Genomic DNA, 19,817 nt, shown 5'->3' on the forward strand with positions numbered 1-19,817 from the left:
TCTCAGGCAGGGCGAGGAGCAGCACCGAGCCCCGCCCCGCAGGCAGCTGCTGCGCAGGCGCGGTTCGGCCCCGCGCCCCGACAAGATGGCGGCGTCCACGCTGTGCTGGGCGCTGAGGGCCGCTCGGCAGGTCAGCCTCTCTCCTGCCCTTCTCTTTCCCTGCAGAGAGACGGCCCGGAGCTGCAGCAGCCTATTTTCTGTTGCTGTTTTAAACTAGGTTCTCCCAAGCCAAACGCGGGGCTACTATGTGGACTGGAGGATGCTGCGCGATGTCAAGAGGAGGAAGCTGGCCTACGAGTACGCGGACGAGCGGCTGCGGATCAACGCCATCCGGAAGAACACCATCCTGCCCAAGGAGCTGCAGGTACGGGCAGGGCACGCAGCGCAGCCTGACTGGCTTAAGTCTCCTTTCTCCTCTGAATTGTCAGTTGCATAGCTTGGGAAAGCTGTTTTCCTTTATTGCGTGCTGTCTGCTTACTTGTATAGCTGCCTGAATAAAGATTTTTACAGTTTTGTTTAGGAGCTTGGAAGCCCAATCCTGCCAAAGCCACTAGTTTAATTAGAAATTGTTAATTTTAACATGGAAACCTAGAACAGCTTATGTCTAACCTTATTTTCTCCTCTCTTACACTAAAGCCGTATTATCCTGTCACAATCAGGCTGTGTACAAATTTGGTCCCCCTCCTACTTATACCCCCCAAATACTGGAAGGTCACATTGAGGTCTCCCCTGGACCTTCTCCAAGCTAGACAAGTCCAACTCCCTCAACATTTCTCCATAGGAGAGGTGCTCCAGCCCACTAATGATCTTTGTAGCCTTCCTCAGGACCCACTCCAACTGCTCCACATCCCTCCTGTGCTGGGGACAGACTGGGATGTAGTACTGCAGGTGGGGGCCGTTGCAAGGGCAGAGCAGAAGGGGACAGTCCCTTCCCTGCCCACTGCCACTCCTCTGTTGATGCTGCCCAGGACTGGCCATCTGGGCTGCAAGAGCACACAGCTGTTTCACATCCACCTTTTTGTCCACCAGGAGCCTTAGGCCCTTCTGTGCAGGGCTTCTTTTAAGGATTTTCACACAGAGGGTGGTGAGGCACTGGAACAGGTTGCCCAAGGAGGCTGTGCATGCCCCATCCCTGAAGGCATTCAGGGCCAGGCTGGATGTGGCTCTGGGCAGCCTGGTCTGCTGGTTGGTGACCCTGCACATAGCAGGGGGTTGGAACCAGATGATCATTGTGGTCCTTTTCAACTCAAGTCGTCCTATGATTTTATGATTTCTTCTCCCAGTCTGTACACATATCTGGTTTTGCCCCAGCACCAGTATAGCACCTTGCACATGGCCACGTTGATCCTCATTAGGTTCGCATGGGCCTACTTCTTAAGCCTGTCCCAAACTTTGGTTGTCATCCCTCCGTACTGTTGCATCAACTGCACAACTCATCTTGGTGTCATCCTTAATCCTGACTTTTTGAAGATATGGATCCCCTTAGAAGGTAGCCTGACACTAATGCTTTTCAACGCTTGCAATATAATGGGAACTTTCATAGTCCAGCATCACCTTCCTTTTACGTCCAACCATGTCTTCCTATTACAGGATCCTTTAAGCCTTGCTTTTTTGTTGTTTTTATTATTATTTACCAACTGCTGCTACCTGATGCTTTCTGCTGACTTTTTCTCTCTTGTACACAGACAGAACTTGAAGCTTCTCGCTAGAGCAGAGACATTTTCACTCATTCTCTTCTGCCTGTAGCTCCTTATGAAGTACGAGCTGTAATATCCATTTTTATCGGCAACCTGTGAAGGCAGATAAGAAACAGCTTATCTTGAAGGACTAACCCACTCCATATTTACTGGCTTGAGGTTGTGTGGTGCATCAGAAGGTTAAATTTTAAGCCTTGATGTAGATCATTTTACGTTCACTGTTAGGGTGTCCAGAAAGAAAGGCAGGAGGAAGTTTACCATTAAATATTCAAGCATACTCATGATGTAATAGTAGCTTGTAGTGATAGCTGTTCTACAATGGGATTTGGAGGTCTGGAAATAAGACCCCTCAAAATCCTAGGGAACATGGTTAAACTCTAAGCTGTGGTCTTCTGTTTTAGGAAGTGGCTGATAGAGAGATTGCTGCCTTGCCCCGGGACAGCTGCCCTGTGAGGATCCGAAATAGGTGCGTCCTGACGTCCCGCCCTCGGGGGGTGAAGCGGCGTTGGAGGCTTAGCAGGATTGTTTTCCGCCATTTTGCTGACCATGCTCAGATGTCTGGGATACAGAGGGCCATGTGGTAGTTCACTGCATGGATATATGTTCAGACAGAAAACACAAGACAGGCTCAGTTTGCAAGTTCAGTTAAAACAGACTCCTGTGTGTAAGTCCAGCATCAAACTGATGCAGGATGGAAAAAAAGCCACACTGACTCATTTACTGGATTGTGCTTGGGATCAGCTCACTGACAAGCAGCAGCATAACTATGCTAAGCCAGTCTGTGTAAGAAGCAGTTTTATTTTGAGGGGAGGGGGGAATAAAATCAATCACGTTGTTGCAGAACTGAGCTGAGGTCTGTGATGGGTAACATTTAAAATAAAGACATATAGCAAAGGTTCATTTAAGCATTATTTTTTTTTTTTTGCCACTATATAGTTAAATTCACCATGGTAATTTAGGTAAAAGCATAAATGAAACTTCACAACAGGGCAAAGTAGTATTCTGCCATGAACAGGAATGAGCATGAACTTAAAAACATAGTCTCAATTTCAGATAATCTTGCTATGCAAACTTAATACAAACATATTAACAAGCGACGAAGAACAGGTAGAGAACCTACTGGAAACAACAACATGTTAATATTCTTCTCCTACCTATAGTGCAGAACTTGTTCCAGTGCTTTAAAAATAAAGTAGCAATTAAGTCCTAGTCCAGACCATAACAGGGCAGTAATGGCTTGCTTAATTTGGCAGGTAACATTAAGTAAACCTGTCCCTGGGAGAAACACAAGGAGGAAGCATGAAAGAAACAACAGTAGCCCCAGCAAGCCTGCTGCTAAGTTCATGTTTGCCATGTACTCTTCTTCAAGCAGGGCAATAAAGGGGAAATGGCCACTCTGCCCTCCCTAGCTGTATGTGGCAGGGGCTGCAATAGGCCAAGTTGTACTATCCTCAGGTGGAAGACACACAGGCAGCAAGTTAACAGCAATCCATCGCCCCCAATTTTGTGAAACTTTGGTGTATAACTTAACACACTACTTACTCTGTTACATTAAAACCTTTCAAAGTTGATAGGAGGTTATGGAGCTTCTCTCTTTTCGTCATACACTGCTAGAGCCAGGGTCAACTTGCTAGCATCAGCAGCTCACTACTCTTCTGTGACTGGTGCCACCTAGAGACACCCCAAGGAGGTCACACTTAGCATAGAAGCTAAAGGGCAGTTTTCAAAAGCTGTGAGCAGTTGAACAGGTAGTACTTACATTTTTTAATACCACAGTATAAACACCATACCACTTCTGCTCAGCTAGCAAGTGCACTGTCTTGAGATAGTGGTTCTGCTTGCCTCAGCATTTTTCCTTTTGTCACAACATACTATCCCACATGTCAAAAAAGCATCCCCACAGTGACATTAGTCCCAGTAACCAGATGGGACAGAGAGACCTTGACCCACCCCGATTTAGGATTCCTTTTTTCTTCTACATTCCCTTCTCAGTTTCACAAAAGCCTCCACTTATCTGAGGTGCTTTTTTAGGGAGGGTAAGGATTTACCTACACTCCACTCCTCAGGAAATGGTGAATCACTTGACTGAAGGAAATGCTTTATAAGCTATTTTATTTAAATATTTTCTCCAACCTGAAATGGAAAATGAGTGTCTTTGCTTGGAAGAAGATTGTGTAAACAATGATCTTTGCAGCACAGCGAGTTCTCACATGGAAGATCTGTATTAAGGCAGCCCTTAGAGTACTTTCAAATATCCATTGGTATGTCCCCTTTGGATTGCTTTTCTCTGCTTTCAACCCAGGCCTTGTTGATGGTGCGCTTCATTTCATCATCTCCTTCTGCATACATCTTTTTTAAAAGGTTCATAAGCCCTTCACTAGGATCTGAGGTGTCATAGGCAGCCTTCCTGCAAGACAGACATATATGAGAAGATCAGCCCTAGCTAACAATTCTCTGCAAAAATCTGAACACCAGAATTTGTTAGAAACATCATCAGTGAGCATTTTGTTTTGGCCAAGTCTTTACATCATGGAAACCATTAATCACATTTTTGTCACCATGTCTTCAGGTGCATTTAGACTAAATGCAATTCCACTTAAAAGCTGTCCAGTTAAGGATAACAGGAAGCAATTTGCAGTAAACGTGACCCACCACCCAAAATTAATTTTAAAAAGCAGGACTTGAATGTAACAGACCCAGAAAGTGCCAACATCTGTCTGCGAATTAAAAGAAAAAAACCAAAAACCAACAGAAGAACGACAGCACTGAGCTTTTCAAGTGGCCATATCCATGACCCAAAAGGCATTTTCTGCTTCCAGCTGTTATGGTGTTCAGAGGTTAACTGCCTCATCATAGCACCTTGCATTTCTAAGCAATTTTCTCACCCTACAAAGCCAGCAACAGTGAAGAAGAATAATACTCCATGTGGGAAGCATCTTGCTATGACATGACCCACATTACCAGACTTCATATTATGCCATCTCTGGCTAAACTGCCTCTATATCCCATTTTTCTAAAATCCCACAGGTATTCTTCAGGTAGCTGCAGGCTACCTGCAAAACATGCAGATCAAAATAAATCAGCAGAGGGAGCGAGTTCCCCAAGTATGGGGCTAGGCACCAGCCTCCAAGACCTGAACACTGGTAAACTGGGAGGAATATTTCTGGAGTGACTCATTTGTCTTAGTGTAAATCCTCAAGCCTTTGAACAAGGCAGCAATGCTAGCCCTGTCAGGCTGGGCAGCAGATGGTATTTCTCTGCACAAGAAACAGATTTAATAAAATGACTACGTTCCTCCAGCAACTGATCAGTAGTCAAGTCACCTTCTCCTAGTCTCTAATGCTGTTGTTTGAGAGGGGAAGGCAGTTTTTGCTCTGTTAGCCAGGACTGATCAGTTCAAGCTAGTCATTTTACAGAGGTTAAAAAAAAAAAAAAAAAAAAAAAACCAAAAAAAAAAAAACAAAGCAAAATGAATAGTTGTTGTCAGGCCATAAGTGTCTCAAAAGTGAATGCTTCCACACTTCAAAGTGGGCCTGCAAATTCTCTTCTGGATGAGAATGTGTATATTTTAAAACAGCATGAAAGTATTATACTAATTTATACTAGCTATATATTACTACTACACACACAGAAATGCATTTTGTCCCCAGGTGTTTCTGGCTGTAGTTTATCACTTTTTCACATCCAGTGCCCAAGCTGCCTGTAGTACTGGTCCCAAGAATTTGAAGCAAACTGATTTAAAGTTGTCTGAAAATTTTGTACAATGACCAGGTAAGCAAACAAAAAAAAGAAAAAAAAAAAACCTTTGCCAAAAGGATGCTGGGTGTTTTGTGTGGGCATTTCAAATGCATGTAAAAAAATATTATTTTTTCTGTATATCTACAGAATACAGCCTAAAAACAAAGTCAACCTCACCACAGCAGTTCTTGCTAGAAACGCAGCCATCAAGATAAAACTGACTCATTAATTCGTTAATTATCTCTAGCACTCTCACTGAAGGTCTCATCTGTCTTATTTCCAATGATGTGACATTCATAATAAGCAATAAACAAGTAGAAGAGTGGCAATCAGCTCTCAAAGAGCATCTCCTCCGCTGTCAGTCTTACTGGTACCACAAAAATCCCAGCCTAATGATTCACAAATACCTTGGGGACTTGTGCCCCAGAACAGCAGTTCTCTTAATCTGACTATCAGTGCATTACAGCTCTTCTCTTGCCTGTCCTAAAGCAGTTTCAGAAAGAAGATGGAGGGGCAAGGAGACACTTACTCTTTCTCTTTGCTTTCTTTTTCCACTTGAGTGAGACACTCCCATTTTTCCTCCCGCTTCTTCTTACACATCACAAGGACTGTGTCTGTCTTTATCTGGATGGAGAACAGCAAGATAGGAATTTAGAATACTAATAAAGGATGCTAGACACAACCACAATGAACTTTCACCTCTTTCTATATCCACCAATTCCCAAAACATTTATTTGCTGTTGATTTTTAGGTAATATACAGAAATTCTAGCACGTATTCAGCTTCACAGCACCAAGTGTTGACCTCACTGTAGTGGATTAAATGGCATGAATGATAGAGTACTAGTACAGTACTACAGTACTAACTACTCTATGGTACAGCAGAACATACAGTGCTGTAGAAGCACCAGTCAGTCATTTTAGGATACTAAAAGCACGCAGGACTGCCTGGTAAGTGGTGATACCAAGTTTTGGAAGAAGCTCTCCCAACTCATTTCTCCTAGGACAAGAAACTGGTTTAAGGGCATTGCTTCATTTCACAGTATGTTTGCAAGTTATAAGCCAAGCCTGTTTAATTGCTACCCTGACCTCAATTCCTCAAAACTGCTGTGTGCCATGGCACACAGAATTCTCCCTGAGCATTCGCTTAGCTCAGTGGCATGACCACTGTGGCATGACCACTGTTCTTTTTCACACTGTATTAAAAAATAAATAAATAAATAAATAAAAAATAAATAAAAAAAAAATCACTGGAGCACCATTCTTTTTTTTTTATTTTTTTTTCTTTTGGTACACTATTCTAGTTTTAGGACAGTTTCAAACTGAACCATCATTTGGTTCAATGGTGTTACAAGCAGCAAAGTAGGAAGAGTATTTCAGTTGCAGTCATCAGCAGTGAGAAGTTGCTCCTGTTTAATCTATCCCTACCAAAGCCAGAGCAAGTTTTGACATTGTTTTGGGCATTATGCCTAATTAAGCTACTCAAGGCTTCAGTCTGCTGACAAGTCTCCAGTCCTTAAAACTGCAAAGGCTCTCAGAAGTGTTTCAGAGCAGAAGAACGCAAACTAATGCTTAGTGGAATTTTTTGCTTAATTATTGCTGAAATCCCAATTGGAGGGCTGTTTAGAAAAAGCATACGATACCTAGCTATGATCTTTTCAAAAAAGCCTATGGGCTCTAGAGAATGATTCCACAATTACAACAACTAGAGATTCTTAAGAATGACATTCAGGCAACGACCATGGTATTACCTGTAACACACAGGGTTTGCACTGACCTTTCTGGAGCTGCCTTCCACAGAGATGGGCTTCAAGAGGTTGTTGAACGTCATGGTGTAGTTCTTTCCATTCAGATTCTTCACTAGCAGATCAAATGACCTGAAGCCAGAAGTTGGGGAGAAGGCAAACATAAATACATACTCCAGTCTGTACAAGACTGTTCCACACTGCCACTGCAAACTGTCCTAGATCCCTTTAGCAGGTGCATTACTTAGGAGAGCATGTCAACTGGCCCAACTTTCCTCCTACCCTTTCAGTTGGATTTAATACTGCCACATAAATATATATATATATAGAGAGAGAGAGAGAGAGAGAGAGAGAGAGACAGATAGATAGATTACACATCAAATCAAGATCTTTACAGGGTTCTTTCTCACTGACCTCCTGCAACTAATGCAATTTTATTTAATCAACATTTCAGTTACATCACCATTAAGAACAGGGCTGGTGCCACATACCCTGTCAAGCGACATGAGGTGTAACGAGCATTTGTAAAATTTTTTTTAAATGCCCTCTGAAGAGGGCTATGCTTAAGGGTATGTACTAAATAAATTGAAGCAGGGGGGCAGGAAAAGGCCTAGGTGACCTAGAACAGCACTCAACACTACACAGCCCTGCTTTTCAAACAATATTTCAACAGTTCCTCATCCATGCTTCTCCCTCATGGAATAGTGCAACAAGATGAACTCACCTCTCTGTGAAATTCACCTGCACGTTCTCAGCTGGAAGCTTCTGGACTCCATTTAAAGAGACATAAATCTTAATAAACTTGTCTGACTGATCCCAACCTGCAAGAGAATAAGAAATTAAGATCTAGCTTTCCTCCATACACTTAATGCATTCTGCTCTATGATTGCATGATTCCAATATTCTCAGGAAGTCCATGGTAATGGTCACAACCTGTGCCTTACTGAAACAACCTTCAGAGGGATAAGGGAAATCTGAGAGTAAAAGAAGGTCCTCACACATTCCTGAACTCCTCTAAATTTGGAGAAAAGCCATGCATCAGTTCAGTTAAAATGACAGAACTCTGTCTGTGCAGGAATTGGAGATGTCTGTTTTTGCTGCAGTTTCCTTGGCCCACTTTCTCCCAACATGCCAGACAAGCATCTTGAGCAACTCCTTCTCCTTTTACCTACGTGACAAGCAGAGAAGCCAAAGCTCACTCTTTCAGTCTTGCTGAGTGTTACACAATGGAAAAAACACTCGCTGGTACAGCAGGGACTGTTAATACTTTCTACCAGTATGGGACAGCACTCACACCAACAGAACTAACACATACTGTGCTCAGGGCCACACAGTAAGCACACAGAACCTTTATAAGTGGGGTCTCCAGTACAAAACAAACATTCAAGACAGCTTCTTACAGCACTATGTGAAGACTGTCACTGACACCACTCAGGCTTCTCTTCAGGCACAAGCCTGAGCTGTAAGGGCTTTTTGAGAAGCAAACCTACCGTAATTGTTGATTTTCACTGTGTACCCTCCCAGTGATGACTTTTCTTCCTCTATCACATCTTTTGGCTTTGGCAGAGGCTGACTCTTGATTTCTAGCTCTAGCTTGTGCTTTTCCATCATCAGGACATCACGCAGCCGCTTCCTCGTGGCCTTCACAAGCAGCTCTTTAACCTCCTCCAAATCTTTCTGCAGCTGTTTAACAACAGAAGATCGCACACGCCGATCAGACGAACCTGCTCAAGGTTCACTGCCGAGCTCTCCCCCGCTCACCAGATACCTCAGATTCACGCAGTCAATGTCACTCGGCATGCTGTGAAGCACGAGGCTACGAACACCTTCCCTCCCCTACCACACGTACATCAACGTTTAAGCTCCCATCAACCGGGACACAGCGGAAAGCCGTAAATGCTTTACAACCGAAACAGCTTCTCCGCGTTCAGAGGCCAACAGACCCCCTGCGTGAGCAGCGTCCTTCCCGCCAGTTCCCAGTTAAGAGCAAGGGGAAGGAAGGGAAGCCGCTCACCTCCTCGCGCGCAGCAGCCATGTCGTGTGTGGCACAACGCCGAGCCGCACCTCCACAGCAAAGCCGCCAACTCCACGGCCCCTCTGGAACCTTCCGACCTCCCGCCCCGCCCCCGCGCAGCGGAAGTGACGTACGTCTCCTCCTCCCCGGGGCGCACGCTGCCCCCTTCCCCACTTCCGCTCTCTCAGCGGAAGGGGAGGGCCAAACCGCGGCGTTGCCATGGCGACGAGCGGCTTGATTGACAGCGCCCTAGAACCCGAGGAAGCGGGGCTGTTACCTCAGTGGGTTCGGCCCGCCTCGCGCGCTGCGCGTAGTTTCGGTGTCGTATTTTCACCTCAGTCTGTGGTATTTGTAACGACCGAGCTCAGCGCGCACATTGTTCCACCTGGGGGCTTGGTTTTATTCCGTTCTTCTTCAGCTTTGCAGTTGAAATATGCAACAAATTGCCCAACTTGAAAAATATAAAGCTATAAACAGTTGAAACAAGTAATATTTAGAAGGATTGCTCTTGAAGATTGGCAAGTGAAGTGCTCTATTCTGTTGCAACTTGTTTTTCTTTTGAAGTGAGGGTTAGAATGCCTTCCTAGCAGGGGTTTGCCCTCCCAAGGGGGGTTTGGACAGTGTTATGGCAGAGCCGTGCTGCTGCAGTATCTTGTCTCATTTGTTAGCAATAGCTTGTCGACCTGTTACTGGTTCCCTTTGGAAGTAGATCCTCCAGTAATGCTTCGTTTCAGTGGTTGGGCTGGATGATCTTAGAGGTCCTTTCCAACCTTAATGATTCTTCTGAAGCGTCTACCTGCTCCTTGTCCTGCAGCTTCTCAGCCACAGATTTCATCTGACAGGATGCATTGTGGTCAGCTGGAAAGAACTTCTGTGGCGCGGTTATTTAATGGGCTAAGCCCAGTTTCTTCTTCTGAAGTTGTTTCCTTGTGATCGTTCTGCTGAGCGGCCGCTGAGAGGAGAAGAAATCAGTGCAATTTCCATGACTACTGATTAGTCTCCTCTGTCTGTGGTGGGATTTCATTAGGAAGTGTTCACAGCTTTAGGATTTAAATTGGTATTGCTTTGCAATTTGATTTCTGGATACAGGGGAAAACACTTAAATACATAAGTGCTCCTGTAATTTGCTTGTTTTCTAGCAATTTTTAACTCTTCTACTGTGAAAACAAGTTCTGCATGGCTCTTCTGTGGTAAAGCTGCAGTGCCACCTGAATGCTGTGTCCTACCTTGGCTATAAACAGGAGAGAATGACAAAAGTTTTCTTCTGTGCATCCTCATGAGGAGCCAAGTGGCTTCTCCCAGGGGACAAGAATGGGAGCTGTTTGTGCAGCAGGAAGGGAAGGAGCTTGGTTAGGACTGGCAGGAGTGCTGAAACTCAGCTGTAGGATCCTCATCTGGTCTTTGTGGTGAACACGGACGGGGCTGTGCAGTGTGTTCCTAGCAGCTCAAAGGATGGGGTAAAGTCATTTGAGAGGATCTGACCTCTCTGTGGAGCATGAGGTAGCCATTCCCTCCTTCCATAGACACTGATACAAACTGATGACAAGCAACTTTTGGGTAGTGATATGGAGGTGAATCAGTACAAAATGTTACCTCTGGTAAATTAACCAGAGACAAGTTTTTAATATTCAGCTTTTCTATCTCTGTTCCTTTATAACTCCCCATGGAGCTTATCTAGTTATGCAGGGAGCTGTGGCTGTTCATCTCAGTTAATAAAATGTATATATATATATATCCTGTAACAACTGCAGGAAAAACTGGTTTCATGAAGTATTTGAATACTTCTGGTTGCTATCTGCCACAACTGTTCTGCCCTGATCTTGCTCAGCCATGCTTCTCTGTTGCTGTTTCTTGCTGGCTCCTCTTAGTCCCGCTTTTCTTCCTTAGGGCTGCTGCCTGTTTCTCTTGCATACTTCAGGGAAGCATGAAGTCCCAGCCACTCTTGCTTTCCTACTGTTGTATATGAACAACCTTTAGGATAAATATATTTACCAGTCTGTTTTCTATGCTAGAAATCTCAGAGCAGCACCTGGAGTGTCTGGCACAGTGCTTGTCAGTCAGATCCCTGCGGTACAGGTTACCCTTGTGAGCAGGTACATAATACCACCAGTTTGGAATGAGCTGTGCAACGTGCACATTTTGGACAGCTGTCTGCTGAGCATCAGTGTCCTGGTACAACAGTGTGCTTCAAAATGACCAACTGGAGTGAACTGTATCAAACCCAACATGGCCGTTTATTCCTGCAAACTGTTTCTTAAGTGGCTTCTCAAAATAAGCATCTTATTCTCATTTTGTTTGCATTTCCATTTATTTTACAAGGCATCGTTCACACAATGATAACAAGGTACTGATCCAAACAATTCTGTAACAATTAGAAAAGTAAACATTTGTTGTGACCATGTACATTAAATTGCACTTTGAATAACAAGCGTTACACTTATATTTCTGTATCATACTTTATATAATACATGGATTTGTTACACAAGAACGGCAGTATGGAACTGTTCTCAAAAGTCTCACAGCGCTGTGATGCTCTTTCTTCCTAATAACTCTTTCTAGTGACTGTATTTTATGAACAAGGGACGCACTCAGATATCAAATGCAGCTAAAAACTTGGAAAATCTCATCAGTAATCAGCACTTTGAGGGTGCTCTCTACATTCAATGCGCTGATGTGATTGCAGACACAGAGTGCTCTGGATCAGAATTACGCTTGATTCGATCCTTTTCTGCATTGCTAACCTTTTCCCTGTGTGAACATACCAGAGAATCCTCTTACACAGAAAAGCATCAGTTCCCAAAGCTCAGGAGAGCTCATGGTACAGCTTTAGAAGGTGGTATTGGTACCAGCGTGTCCCCGGGAATTACTGGAAGGAGGGACTTGGGACCTGGAGAGAAAGCTGAGAACATACGCTTTTGTTTGCATTGACAGTAGCATCCATGTATTATATAAAATACAAAAATAAGAGAAACTGGAAGGAAATCAGTACAGCCCAGGATTCTGGTGGTATCAAATCACAAATGAAATCTATGATACTCGATCCTTTTGCTGTATTTATCTCCTTGGGATTCAGTTTCCTATATATTATTCTATATATAAGATATAGTTTTCCCAAGATACATATATATTCCTTTACAGGTTAAATAAAAGCAAGTCCCACTGAATAAGAAAATAAGAGGAAGTAACATTCTAATTCTCTACCCATATCTTTTTTTTTTCTTTTTTTTCTTTTTTTTTCCAGGTAAAAATAGCATGAAATACATTCAGTAGCAAAGCAGTTGGAATCCAGGAGAAGTGGAGAGCCCTGTATTCCTGGAGGATTAACCTGTACGTCTTAAGTCATGATCCTGAAACAACTTGTGTAGACTTCTGAGTTGAGAAAGATAGGATCTTGATCAATGCTGATAATTAGTCATCCAGTTCCAAATTCTTTGTATTTCCCTAAATCCACCTATGGATTAGCCCAGTTTTAAAGGCTGCAGTGATGTCTACTACATAATCCATTCTGAAATGTCCAAAAATCAGTGCTTCACTGTGTCTCCCCTTAGTGTTGTGACTTGGAAGGAGGTAAGGGACAGCTCCCAGTAGGATGGTAGGGTAACAGATGGAAATAAATAGAACCTTAGTTCAATCCTTTGCATTTGAAAGAACAACGTGATGCCTGGTGCTGTGTGTACCCACGGTGCTGGGTACACTAGGCATTGCATATCTCGTGCAGCCAGTGTTTGAGCAACAGCCCTTTCTGCAGGGTTTAGCTGTAACAGAGGCATGCTGGTCAACCAGAATGACATACAGTAAGGTTTTCTCTGTAGCAGCTGGAAAAAAAACCCAGCATTGTAAGACAAGAGAGTTTCTGGTTTCAATGCCAAAGGTATTTAGGCTTACTAGATCATGTAGAAGTATGCCAATTATCCCTGAGTCTAACAGTAAATCAACATAAGAGGTATAATTCTCCCACGCATGCAAGCAGTTCCGTGGATTTCACTGCAACTACTTAAAACAAAGATGGGAACAGTCCTGTTTCTCGTGAAGAAAGCATCAATTTCTCATGCAGCTTTTAAGTTTTAATGCCAGTAATTAAGATTTTCATTTAACTCCAAGTGCCCTGTTCAATCGGTGAGCGATACTGTGACTCTGAAAGTCAATGGGATACTTCATGCTTTGTCAAAGGGCTGAATTATTCCTGCTCTTGATGTTGGAGCTCCCTCTCCTGTTGTAAATGGCTGTCTTTATTCTGTGTTGTTTTTCACACAATGGCACAGATTTAAGTGTCTATTTTAGGGAGGAAACAAAAAACAAACCTCAACAAACAAGTTCTTTAAGGTGCCTAACAAGAAAAAAAATCGTTTATCTGACTTGTAACTTGGCTGTGGCAACCTATAGAATGTAGTAATTAATGGGCAAGGCAAGAACGTGTTTGTCAGCTGTCAATACTGATTACATGGCTGACCAGCTTTCCCGTAGTGATTTCACTGAACATTAAAGCCTATGGGCTCCACGGATTTTGCAGTTCCTTGGATTAAAGCCACCCACCGTACTTTTGTTTTTAGTCTCTCTAGGTAGATTTAGGATTTGTTAAAGTATGTGCTGTTGCTTTTCAGTACTGAGCCACAAAGATGAGACTAGTTCACAGATGTACCATGTAAGTATCTTGCTTCATTGACCCTGTAAAGTGTTACAGTCAAAGTAAACACTTCTTTTTAAAGTGGAAAAAAGATAAGCAGCTTTGTTTGTTTTTCCATACTGGACATCTCAGGAGCAATTTGTATCCAACAAGATGAAACGCTTATACTAAAAACATTCTTTGGAAGCTTATCCCTAATGAAAGTAAAGGCTTCATTCCAGAGTTGTGCAGTCTCAGTAAAATTAAAACTAGATTTAGTTCCATAAAGCTGTATTGAAAGTAATTTGGATTTTTTAAATGGACGCATAGTTTGATACTGAATCAGGAAAAAAAAACAACTAATCACTCCAGTCTTATGAGCTACGTTCCAGTGCCACACGAAAGTAAGATTGGTATTTCCTGCTGAAAATCTCAAGGTTGAGCCAGCTACCCCTGACAGACCAGTTGCCCTGGAATATGAGCGTGTCTGTAATCGACTGCTGAAAGGACTAATTAAAAGCCAGACTTTCTTTTTCCTCACAAGAAAGTATCTCAGTAACACGTACAGTCAGCAGACTGAGTTTTAGCTTTCCTGATTTAATCCCGCAGTTTTGCTACTTTCTTTGTTTCTGAATATTCCTCAAGATGCCACAGAGCTGTTTTTGCTTATTTGCTTTGCAGTAATTGTGAGAAAACAGTCTCCACGTATAAATATCACTCTTCCAAATGCCACTGCTACAAACACTAAGTGGGATGTACAGATGGAAGATGAAAGTCATTTACTGCCTTTGTATCATTACCAAAAGTGGATTCTGAAAAAAAATGTGCCTTCTGAAACTTCTTTTGAGAGGTACAAGGTAAGCCAGTTTCTATCTGACAGAGCTATGAAATCATCCTGGCTAGCAGGTAGCAAACGTGATTTTGTCACAGGAACTCAACTTCTAAAGTCAGAGAGCTGCTACACTGAGAAAGATGATGTTCTGTCAAACCTAGTTTCATGAAACACAGAAGCTTACTTAATTCCCTTTTGATAAACTGTGAGAGCACCACTCCCATTTCCCCCTCATCCACTCACTCTCACTGGACGCGCTGACATGACTTCATGTACTGACTTGTCAAAGGACTAAAGGGCAGGAAAATATCCACACACACAATATTTTAAGATTCATCTGCAGTAAGTGCCATACCAAGGACAGGGACACGACTGTACAGCAGGGAGTTGGGGGGCAAGGTCTCTGAGCAGCAGTCAGCTGTTACGTGAGCACGGCTGCTCAGGGAATTACAGTCTTAACCGTTTTTTCTTGATTCTGATGGCATTTTTCCAATCAAGGCTTTAAATCAGACTGAAGGTAAATGTAAGATCTATTTAAGAAATGCAGACACTTGTCAAACCATCAGTGTCACTCATCAGCACAGTACTCTCAAACGTGATCAGTGAACGCTCGCCAGGTGTTCTCAAGTGTCACTTCCAATTTTTTACGCCGTTGATACCAAGTGTGGAATGGTACTGATAAGTGAATGAATAATGCTAGGTTAAGATAGTCCACACAATGGAAACATCTATGTAAATATTAGCATGAAAATGTATTTTTCTCCTATTTGCAAAAGAGATCCCTTCTGCTTTCTCCCTCTTTATTCCCCCTTCCGCCGCCCAGTGTTAAGGTTTCCAGATGATCACTTGCAGGTACTTTTAACAATGCTAACATTCTTTAACTCCTAACTCTTAGAAGAGAGAATTCAGTCGCAGGATCTCTGTGTCAGGACTATGATTATAATCTGATCTCTGCTTCAAACAGGTGACTATCCTTCTGAATCATTCCTTTGGCACAGACAAACATTAAATTCTTACTACTCTGTTTGAAGTAATTCACAATTTTGCTTGACAACAAAGCACAGGATGAGTATCATTAAATTTTATTATACAAAACTGACAAGATATGGCATTCCTTCAAATTAATAAAAACAACAACCAAGTCAAAACAAAACTGCTATACCTGGAACAGTGTTGTTAATGGAACAATTACTACACAACCTTTTGTTCAGCAGCAATATTTACCTGCAAGACCATTTTATAGACATGAGAGGTATGATTAAAAAAATATTCCATCAGTTCAAGCAATAGTTTAATTTTCCATGAAATAAGTCTTTCTATAAACACTTTATGTTCAGTCAAAACAAACACTTTTGAGTTTTCTTACCTTAGACAACATATAAAACAACCAGACAGGTTTGGGAATCATCAGAGAAGTCTATCCCACGGGAAAAGTCTAAGTTCTGTATTTCACTTGAAAATGTTTGTCTTTATAAAATAAGTACTATCAACAGCATTTCCTGGCCAAAGATTTATAGCAAAAAAATGATCTTGCTTCTGTGATGTTTTATTCATCAGTGCAGTAAAAAGCCTTTTGGGTTTGTATTTGGTACCTCATTTCTGTGTCAAATTCAGAACTTGCAAAATAGACCCAGGGAAAGGTGTCTGTTAATTGTATTCATAAAAGCTCTGCTTCATTGCACAGGATTTACAAAAGGGCCAAACTTTGCAAGGTCTTTCCTCTGCTTCTCTGCTAAACAAATACATTTCCAACAGTTTTCCCTTTCTCCCAGTGGAAGGAATGACTTCTTGGAGTTCTTAGTATAAACATGAAATAAAAAAGGGGAACTAGGTAACTTTGTTAAGTTCCAGTTCAGCTGTAAATCACCTTTAAACAACAGTGCTACTCAGTGCTACGAACAACTGCACGACTCGCATTTCTGAAGAAAAAAACAACCCAAACAAGGACGAAATTCTCGGGGAAGCTCACGGACAATTGTGCCAAGAGAGCACAAGGCATCTCTGCCTAAGCTTTGCAAAAAGTGCTTCTCTGCAGGACGCGGTCACTGAGATAAACTTCTGAGATGGTCCCAGGGCATAAGTTATCCTAGACTCGCACACACACTGGTACTTGTTACACTGTGCTTTCTGGGAAGAGATGATGCTGCAGCACTTTACATTTGACATTCTCTCTCCTCCTCTTCCAGAAGAAAAAACCTTCTATGCAAGATAAAAATAATTCTGAATCATTAGTCATGTATTAAAGAGCTAGTTTTGAATTATTTATTCATCTAGTCATATAAAATAAAGTGTAAAAGTATGAAGGTATCAGAACGTGGCTTTCAGCAAGGCAGTTTGGGAAGTAGGAATTCAACATAAAACAATATATTTTTACCCTCTTTGAAAAGGGTCACATCAGAATGAATGAAAACACTGAAGAATTTCACTTCAAGCCTGCACGCCTGCCTTTTGTCCTTTACCCGAGAAGAGAGACCACTGGAAGACTCCCCCAGGGTTTCAGTTGTGTTGTTCTTTGTGCTCTTGTGTTAGGTCTGGCTGGAACTATGTGCTGCCCTCTTTGGGTGGCAGGGACGGCTGAGGCTGCTGCGGTGGCTGTGTGCCTGTGGCAGTTTTGATAGAGTTCAGGGTTTTGCTAAACCAAGAGTTTTTGGCAGCTTGGATTTCATTCATAAGGGCTCCCCTCTGGTGCTCCAGCTCCTAAGAAAGCAGAATGGTCAGAAGTGATCAAAAAGAATTTAAAAAAAGAAAAAATAAAAACCTTCAAACTCAGTCTTCTAACTTTCTTTGCAGCCTCCCAGGCACTGGGGAGAAAGGACGGATTAAAACCACCAAAACAGCAGATGATGTTTAGATATACGAATGAGAATCCTTATTTCTGTCTTTTTAAGGACAGACAGAGGATTCTGGAACTTCACACACATACAGCAGTACAGGTATATACCTTTTTTTTTGGTTTAGGGAGACTGCCACGCAGTCCTTGGATTCCACATACCTGAATTTTGCACTTGGCTTCCACAAGCTGCAGTTTGGTCTGTGCAAGTTCCAGCTCCATCTCTCTCAACTGCTTCTTCAGTGCATCCTTCTCATCATCTATTTCTAAGCCTTTATTATCCAGGCTTAGAGCAGGCAGCTTCAGTGTCCCCTCCTTACTGAAAATCTCACTGCAGTGTTTGCAGGCCATCACTTTACCCTGGAATAGCCAGAAAGCTACTTTCACACTTCACATTAAAAGAGTTTGGTAAGTTCATGAACAACGCCCTGAGTATATGAAACAATATTAAAAAAAAAAAAAAAAAAAGACCTTAGAAACTAGTTAGCATTCTCTGTTTAAGCACAAAGACTTGACTTCTCAGTGAGACTCCAACCTTCTTGCTACCAAAGCTTTGTCATATTTTGCAGTATTTATGTTGGCACAATTCAGAATAAATTACAGACTAGGGACTTTCTTGATCAAATTCGCACAGATATTGTTACTTGCAAGAAATCCAGCCAGCTTTTCTGTATTTCCAGAAGCAGTCAGTTGGCTGCAAGATCTAGTACTGGCCCTCAGTGCATGGTTAGAAGCATAGCAGACAGCCTTTCTTACTAACATTTGACACACAGTTGCAAGGTTTTCATGCTTCCTGGCCAGGTGAAGCAGACACTCATGGCTGAGGATGTAGCACAGTTGGTCTGGGCTTGCAAACTAACACAGAATATTGAATTGTTTCAGCAGTTTATAGGAACATCAATAGTAGTATATCTTTTGACCAGTAACAGATAGAAATGGTCACTAAAAAGCAACAAATCAGGTTCAGCTTGAGTACTAAGGGAACCACTAGATGTTACCATTGGCAGAAAATGATTCCACCTACTTAGCAGTGACAAAGCAGAGGGATGGAATTATTACCTGATCAGGAAATACTTAGCATTTGTGTAGATACTAGGAATGGGATTTAGGGAATAGAGAGGAGCTGCTAATGAAATTCTGGGGGTGGCCCAAGCTGTGCCCTAATAGTAATTCTGATCCTCTCCACTATGCACACCCAAGTAGCAGCAGGTTTTCTCCTCTAGAGAGCCTTCTTTTGTTTACATTTAATGGAAACATCTGAGTAAATACAGCCTTTCTACACTGCTGCCAAAAGCACATTTCCACAAAAAATAAAAATAAAATTAAAAAAAACATTTTTTTTAAAGACATTCCATTCATTTTGAAAGTTCTAATCTGATAAACTTCATTTTTTTACACTGCATGAAAAACATACGGGGCTGTCAGTGCAGCTGGGTGAACGTCACTGTTGTTGCAATAAGCTTCAATTCACATTTTGTTCTGTATCACTGGCATTCAGCAACACTTGCATTCAAACCATTCCATACAGAGAAGCATTGGTCTCACCTTTACAACTTCCAGTTCATCCTTACTGGCTGTCTGTTGTTTTTCCAGCCTGGTGCTCAGCTGGGAACAAATCTGGAGCAGAGAAAGCACTTTCTTAGATGAAATGGACTTTACAAAAATATGATCTGTGCTTTATAGTAATGATTATTTTAGAGCAAACACTTATTAAATTCTGCCTCACTCAGTTACACGTGTTACCCCTTAACAAATTCACTGCTGGTGATAACTAAGACTTAAAAATAGCAATATTTGATACAGAACCTGAACACAGGGACAAGAATATTTTACAGATTATCTGATTTATTATGTTTACACAGCTCTGTGTCACCACAGCAAAAACATAAATAAAAATCACTAGAAATAGTTTAAAGATAGATTATTTCGGTTTTCCTAAGTCAGCAGACTATTAGGAAATCTAAAAAAAGATGTATCAAAAATGATAAAGCTTTCTGAAAGCCTGAAGTGTAATGTTTTTTTAAAGCTTTTTAATATTTATATGAAGGATGAGATGTGCAACTCTGACAATTCAGCTCTCAAAAGGGGCTGAAAAAACAATTTACAAATAAATATGAGAAAGTGTCTTTATAGAACGTTACCTGTTTGTAGTCCGCAATAATAGCTGTGGTCTTCTTAATCTCAGATTCTGCCTTCTCCAGTTGCTTCCTGAAGACTTCCTTCAGCTAGGAATTGAAGGAGAGAAGTTACACAGCACACTGAATGAAGTTCTTAAAATGCATCATCAAATTGTTCTCTCAAAGACGGTCTGTGTTTACAACATTTCTACACCTTTTTCTTACCAATTCCCAGCTCTGGA

General features: G+C 42.0%; 3 protein-coding genes across 12 annotated transcripts in view; 1 reads left to right on the top strand and 2 right to left on the bottom strand.

Annotated features, from left to right (window-relative positions):
- MRPS14 (mitochondrial ribosomal protein S14) lies at positions 1–2,597 on the top strand. The gene is made up of 3 exons (XM_048944183.1): positions 1–130; positions 218–364; positions 2,099–2,597. Exons 1-3 carry the CDS (start codon positions 86–88, stop codon positions 2,279–2,281), a joined length of 375 nt encoding a protein of 124 aa, XP_048800140.1. The 5' UTR covers positions 1–85; the 3' UTR covers positions 2,282–2,597.
- Positions 2,594–9,326, bottom strand: LOC125692952 (calcyclin binding protein). Its single transcript, XM_048944187.1, has 6 exons — positions 9,194–9,326; positions 8,670–8,862; positions 7,904–8,000; positions 7,212–7,311; positions 5,965–6,059; positions 2,594–4,104 (listed from the first exon to the last, which is right to left on the bottom strand). The coding sequence occupies exons 1-6, from the start codon at positions 9,212–9,214 to the stop codon at positions 3,945–3,947; spliced, it is 666 nt and encodes a 221-aa protein (XP_048800144.1). The 5' UTR covers positions 9,215–9,326; the 3' UTR covers positions 2,594–3,944.
- A 6,368-nt stretch (positions 9,327–15,694) lies between these two features.
- The window catches only part of RABGAP1L (RAB GTPase activating protein 1 like), a 201,187-nt gene continuing 197,064 nt past the window's right edge, over positions 15,695–19,817 (bottom strand). For all 10 annotated transcript variants that reach the window (XM_048944161.1, XM_048944163.1, XM_048944160.1 and 7 more), the window contains 4 exons: positions 19,600–19,683; positions 19,004–19,075; positions 17,621–17,818; positions 15,695–17,325 (listed from right to left, as the gene is read on the bottom strand). In XM_048944161.1, the coding sequence (XP_048800118.1) occupies positions 17,170–17,325; positions 17,621–17,818; positions 19,004–19,075; positions 19,600–19,683 (510 nt within the window). In that variant the 3' untranslated portion in view covers positions 15,695–17,169. The remainder of the gene's footprint in view (positions 17,326–17,620; positions 17,819–19,003; positions 19,076–19,599; positions 19,684–19,817) is intronic.

This window comes from Lagopus muta, chromosome 5 (assembly GCF_023343835.1).
Source record: "Lagopus muta isolate bLagMut1 chromosome 5, bLagMut1 primary, whole genome shotgun sequence".
Lineage (NCBI taxonomy): Eukaryota > Metazoa > Chordata > Aves > Galliformes > Phasianidae > Lagopus > Lagopus muta.

Excerpts from the sequence above, each read along its gene's own strand:
- MRPS14 (XM_048944183.1), top strand. The coding sequence starts at position 86 with ATGGCGGCGTCCACGCTGTGCTGGGCGCTGAGGGCCGCTCGGCAG. Across the intron at positions 131-217 it reads CGCTGAGGGCCGCTCGGCAG|GTTCTCCCAAGCCAAACGCG; the intron begins GTCAGCCTCTCT and ends GTTTTAAACTAG. Across the intron at positions 365-2,098 it reads TCCTGCCCAAGGAGCTGCAG|GAAGTGGCTGATAGAGAGAT; the intron begins GTACGGGCAGGG and ends CTTCTGTTTTAG.
- LOC125692952 (XM_048944187.1), bottom strand. The coding sequence starts at position 9,214 with ATGGCTGCTGCGCGCGAGGAG. Across the intron at positions 8,863-9,193 it reads TGGCTGCTGCGCGCGAGGAG|CTGCAGAAAGATTTGGAGGA; the intron begins GTGAGCGGCTTC and ends GTTGTTAAACAG. Across the intron at positions 8,001-8,669 it reads AGTGAAAATCAACAATTACG|GTTGGGATCAGTCAGACAAG; the intron begins GTAGGTTTGCTT and ends ATTCTCTTGCAG.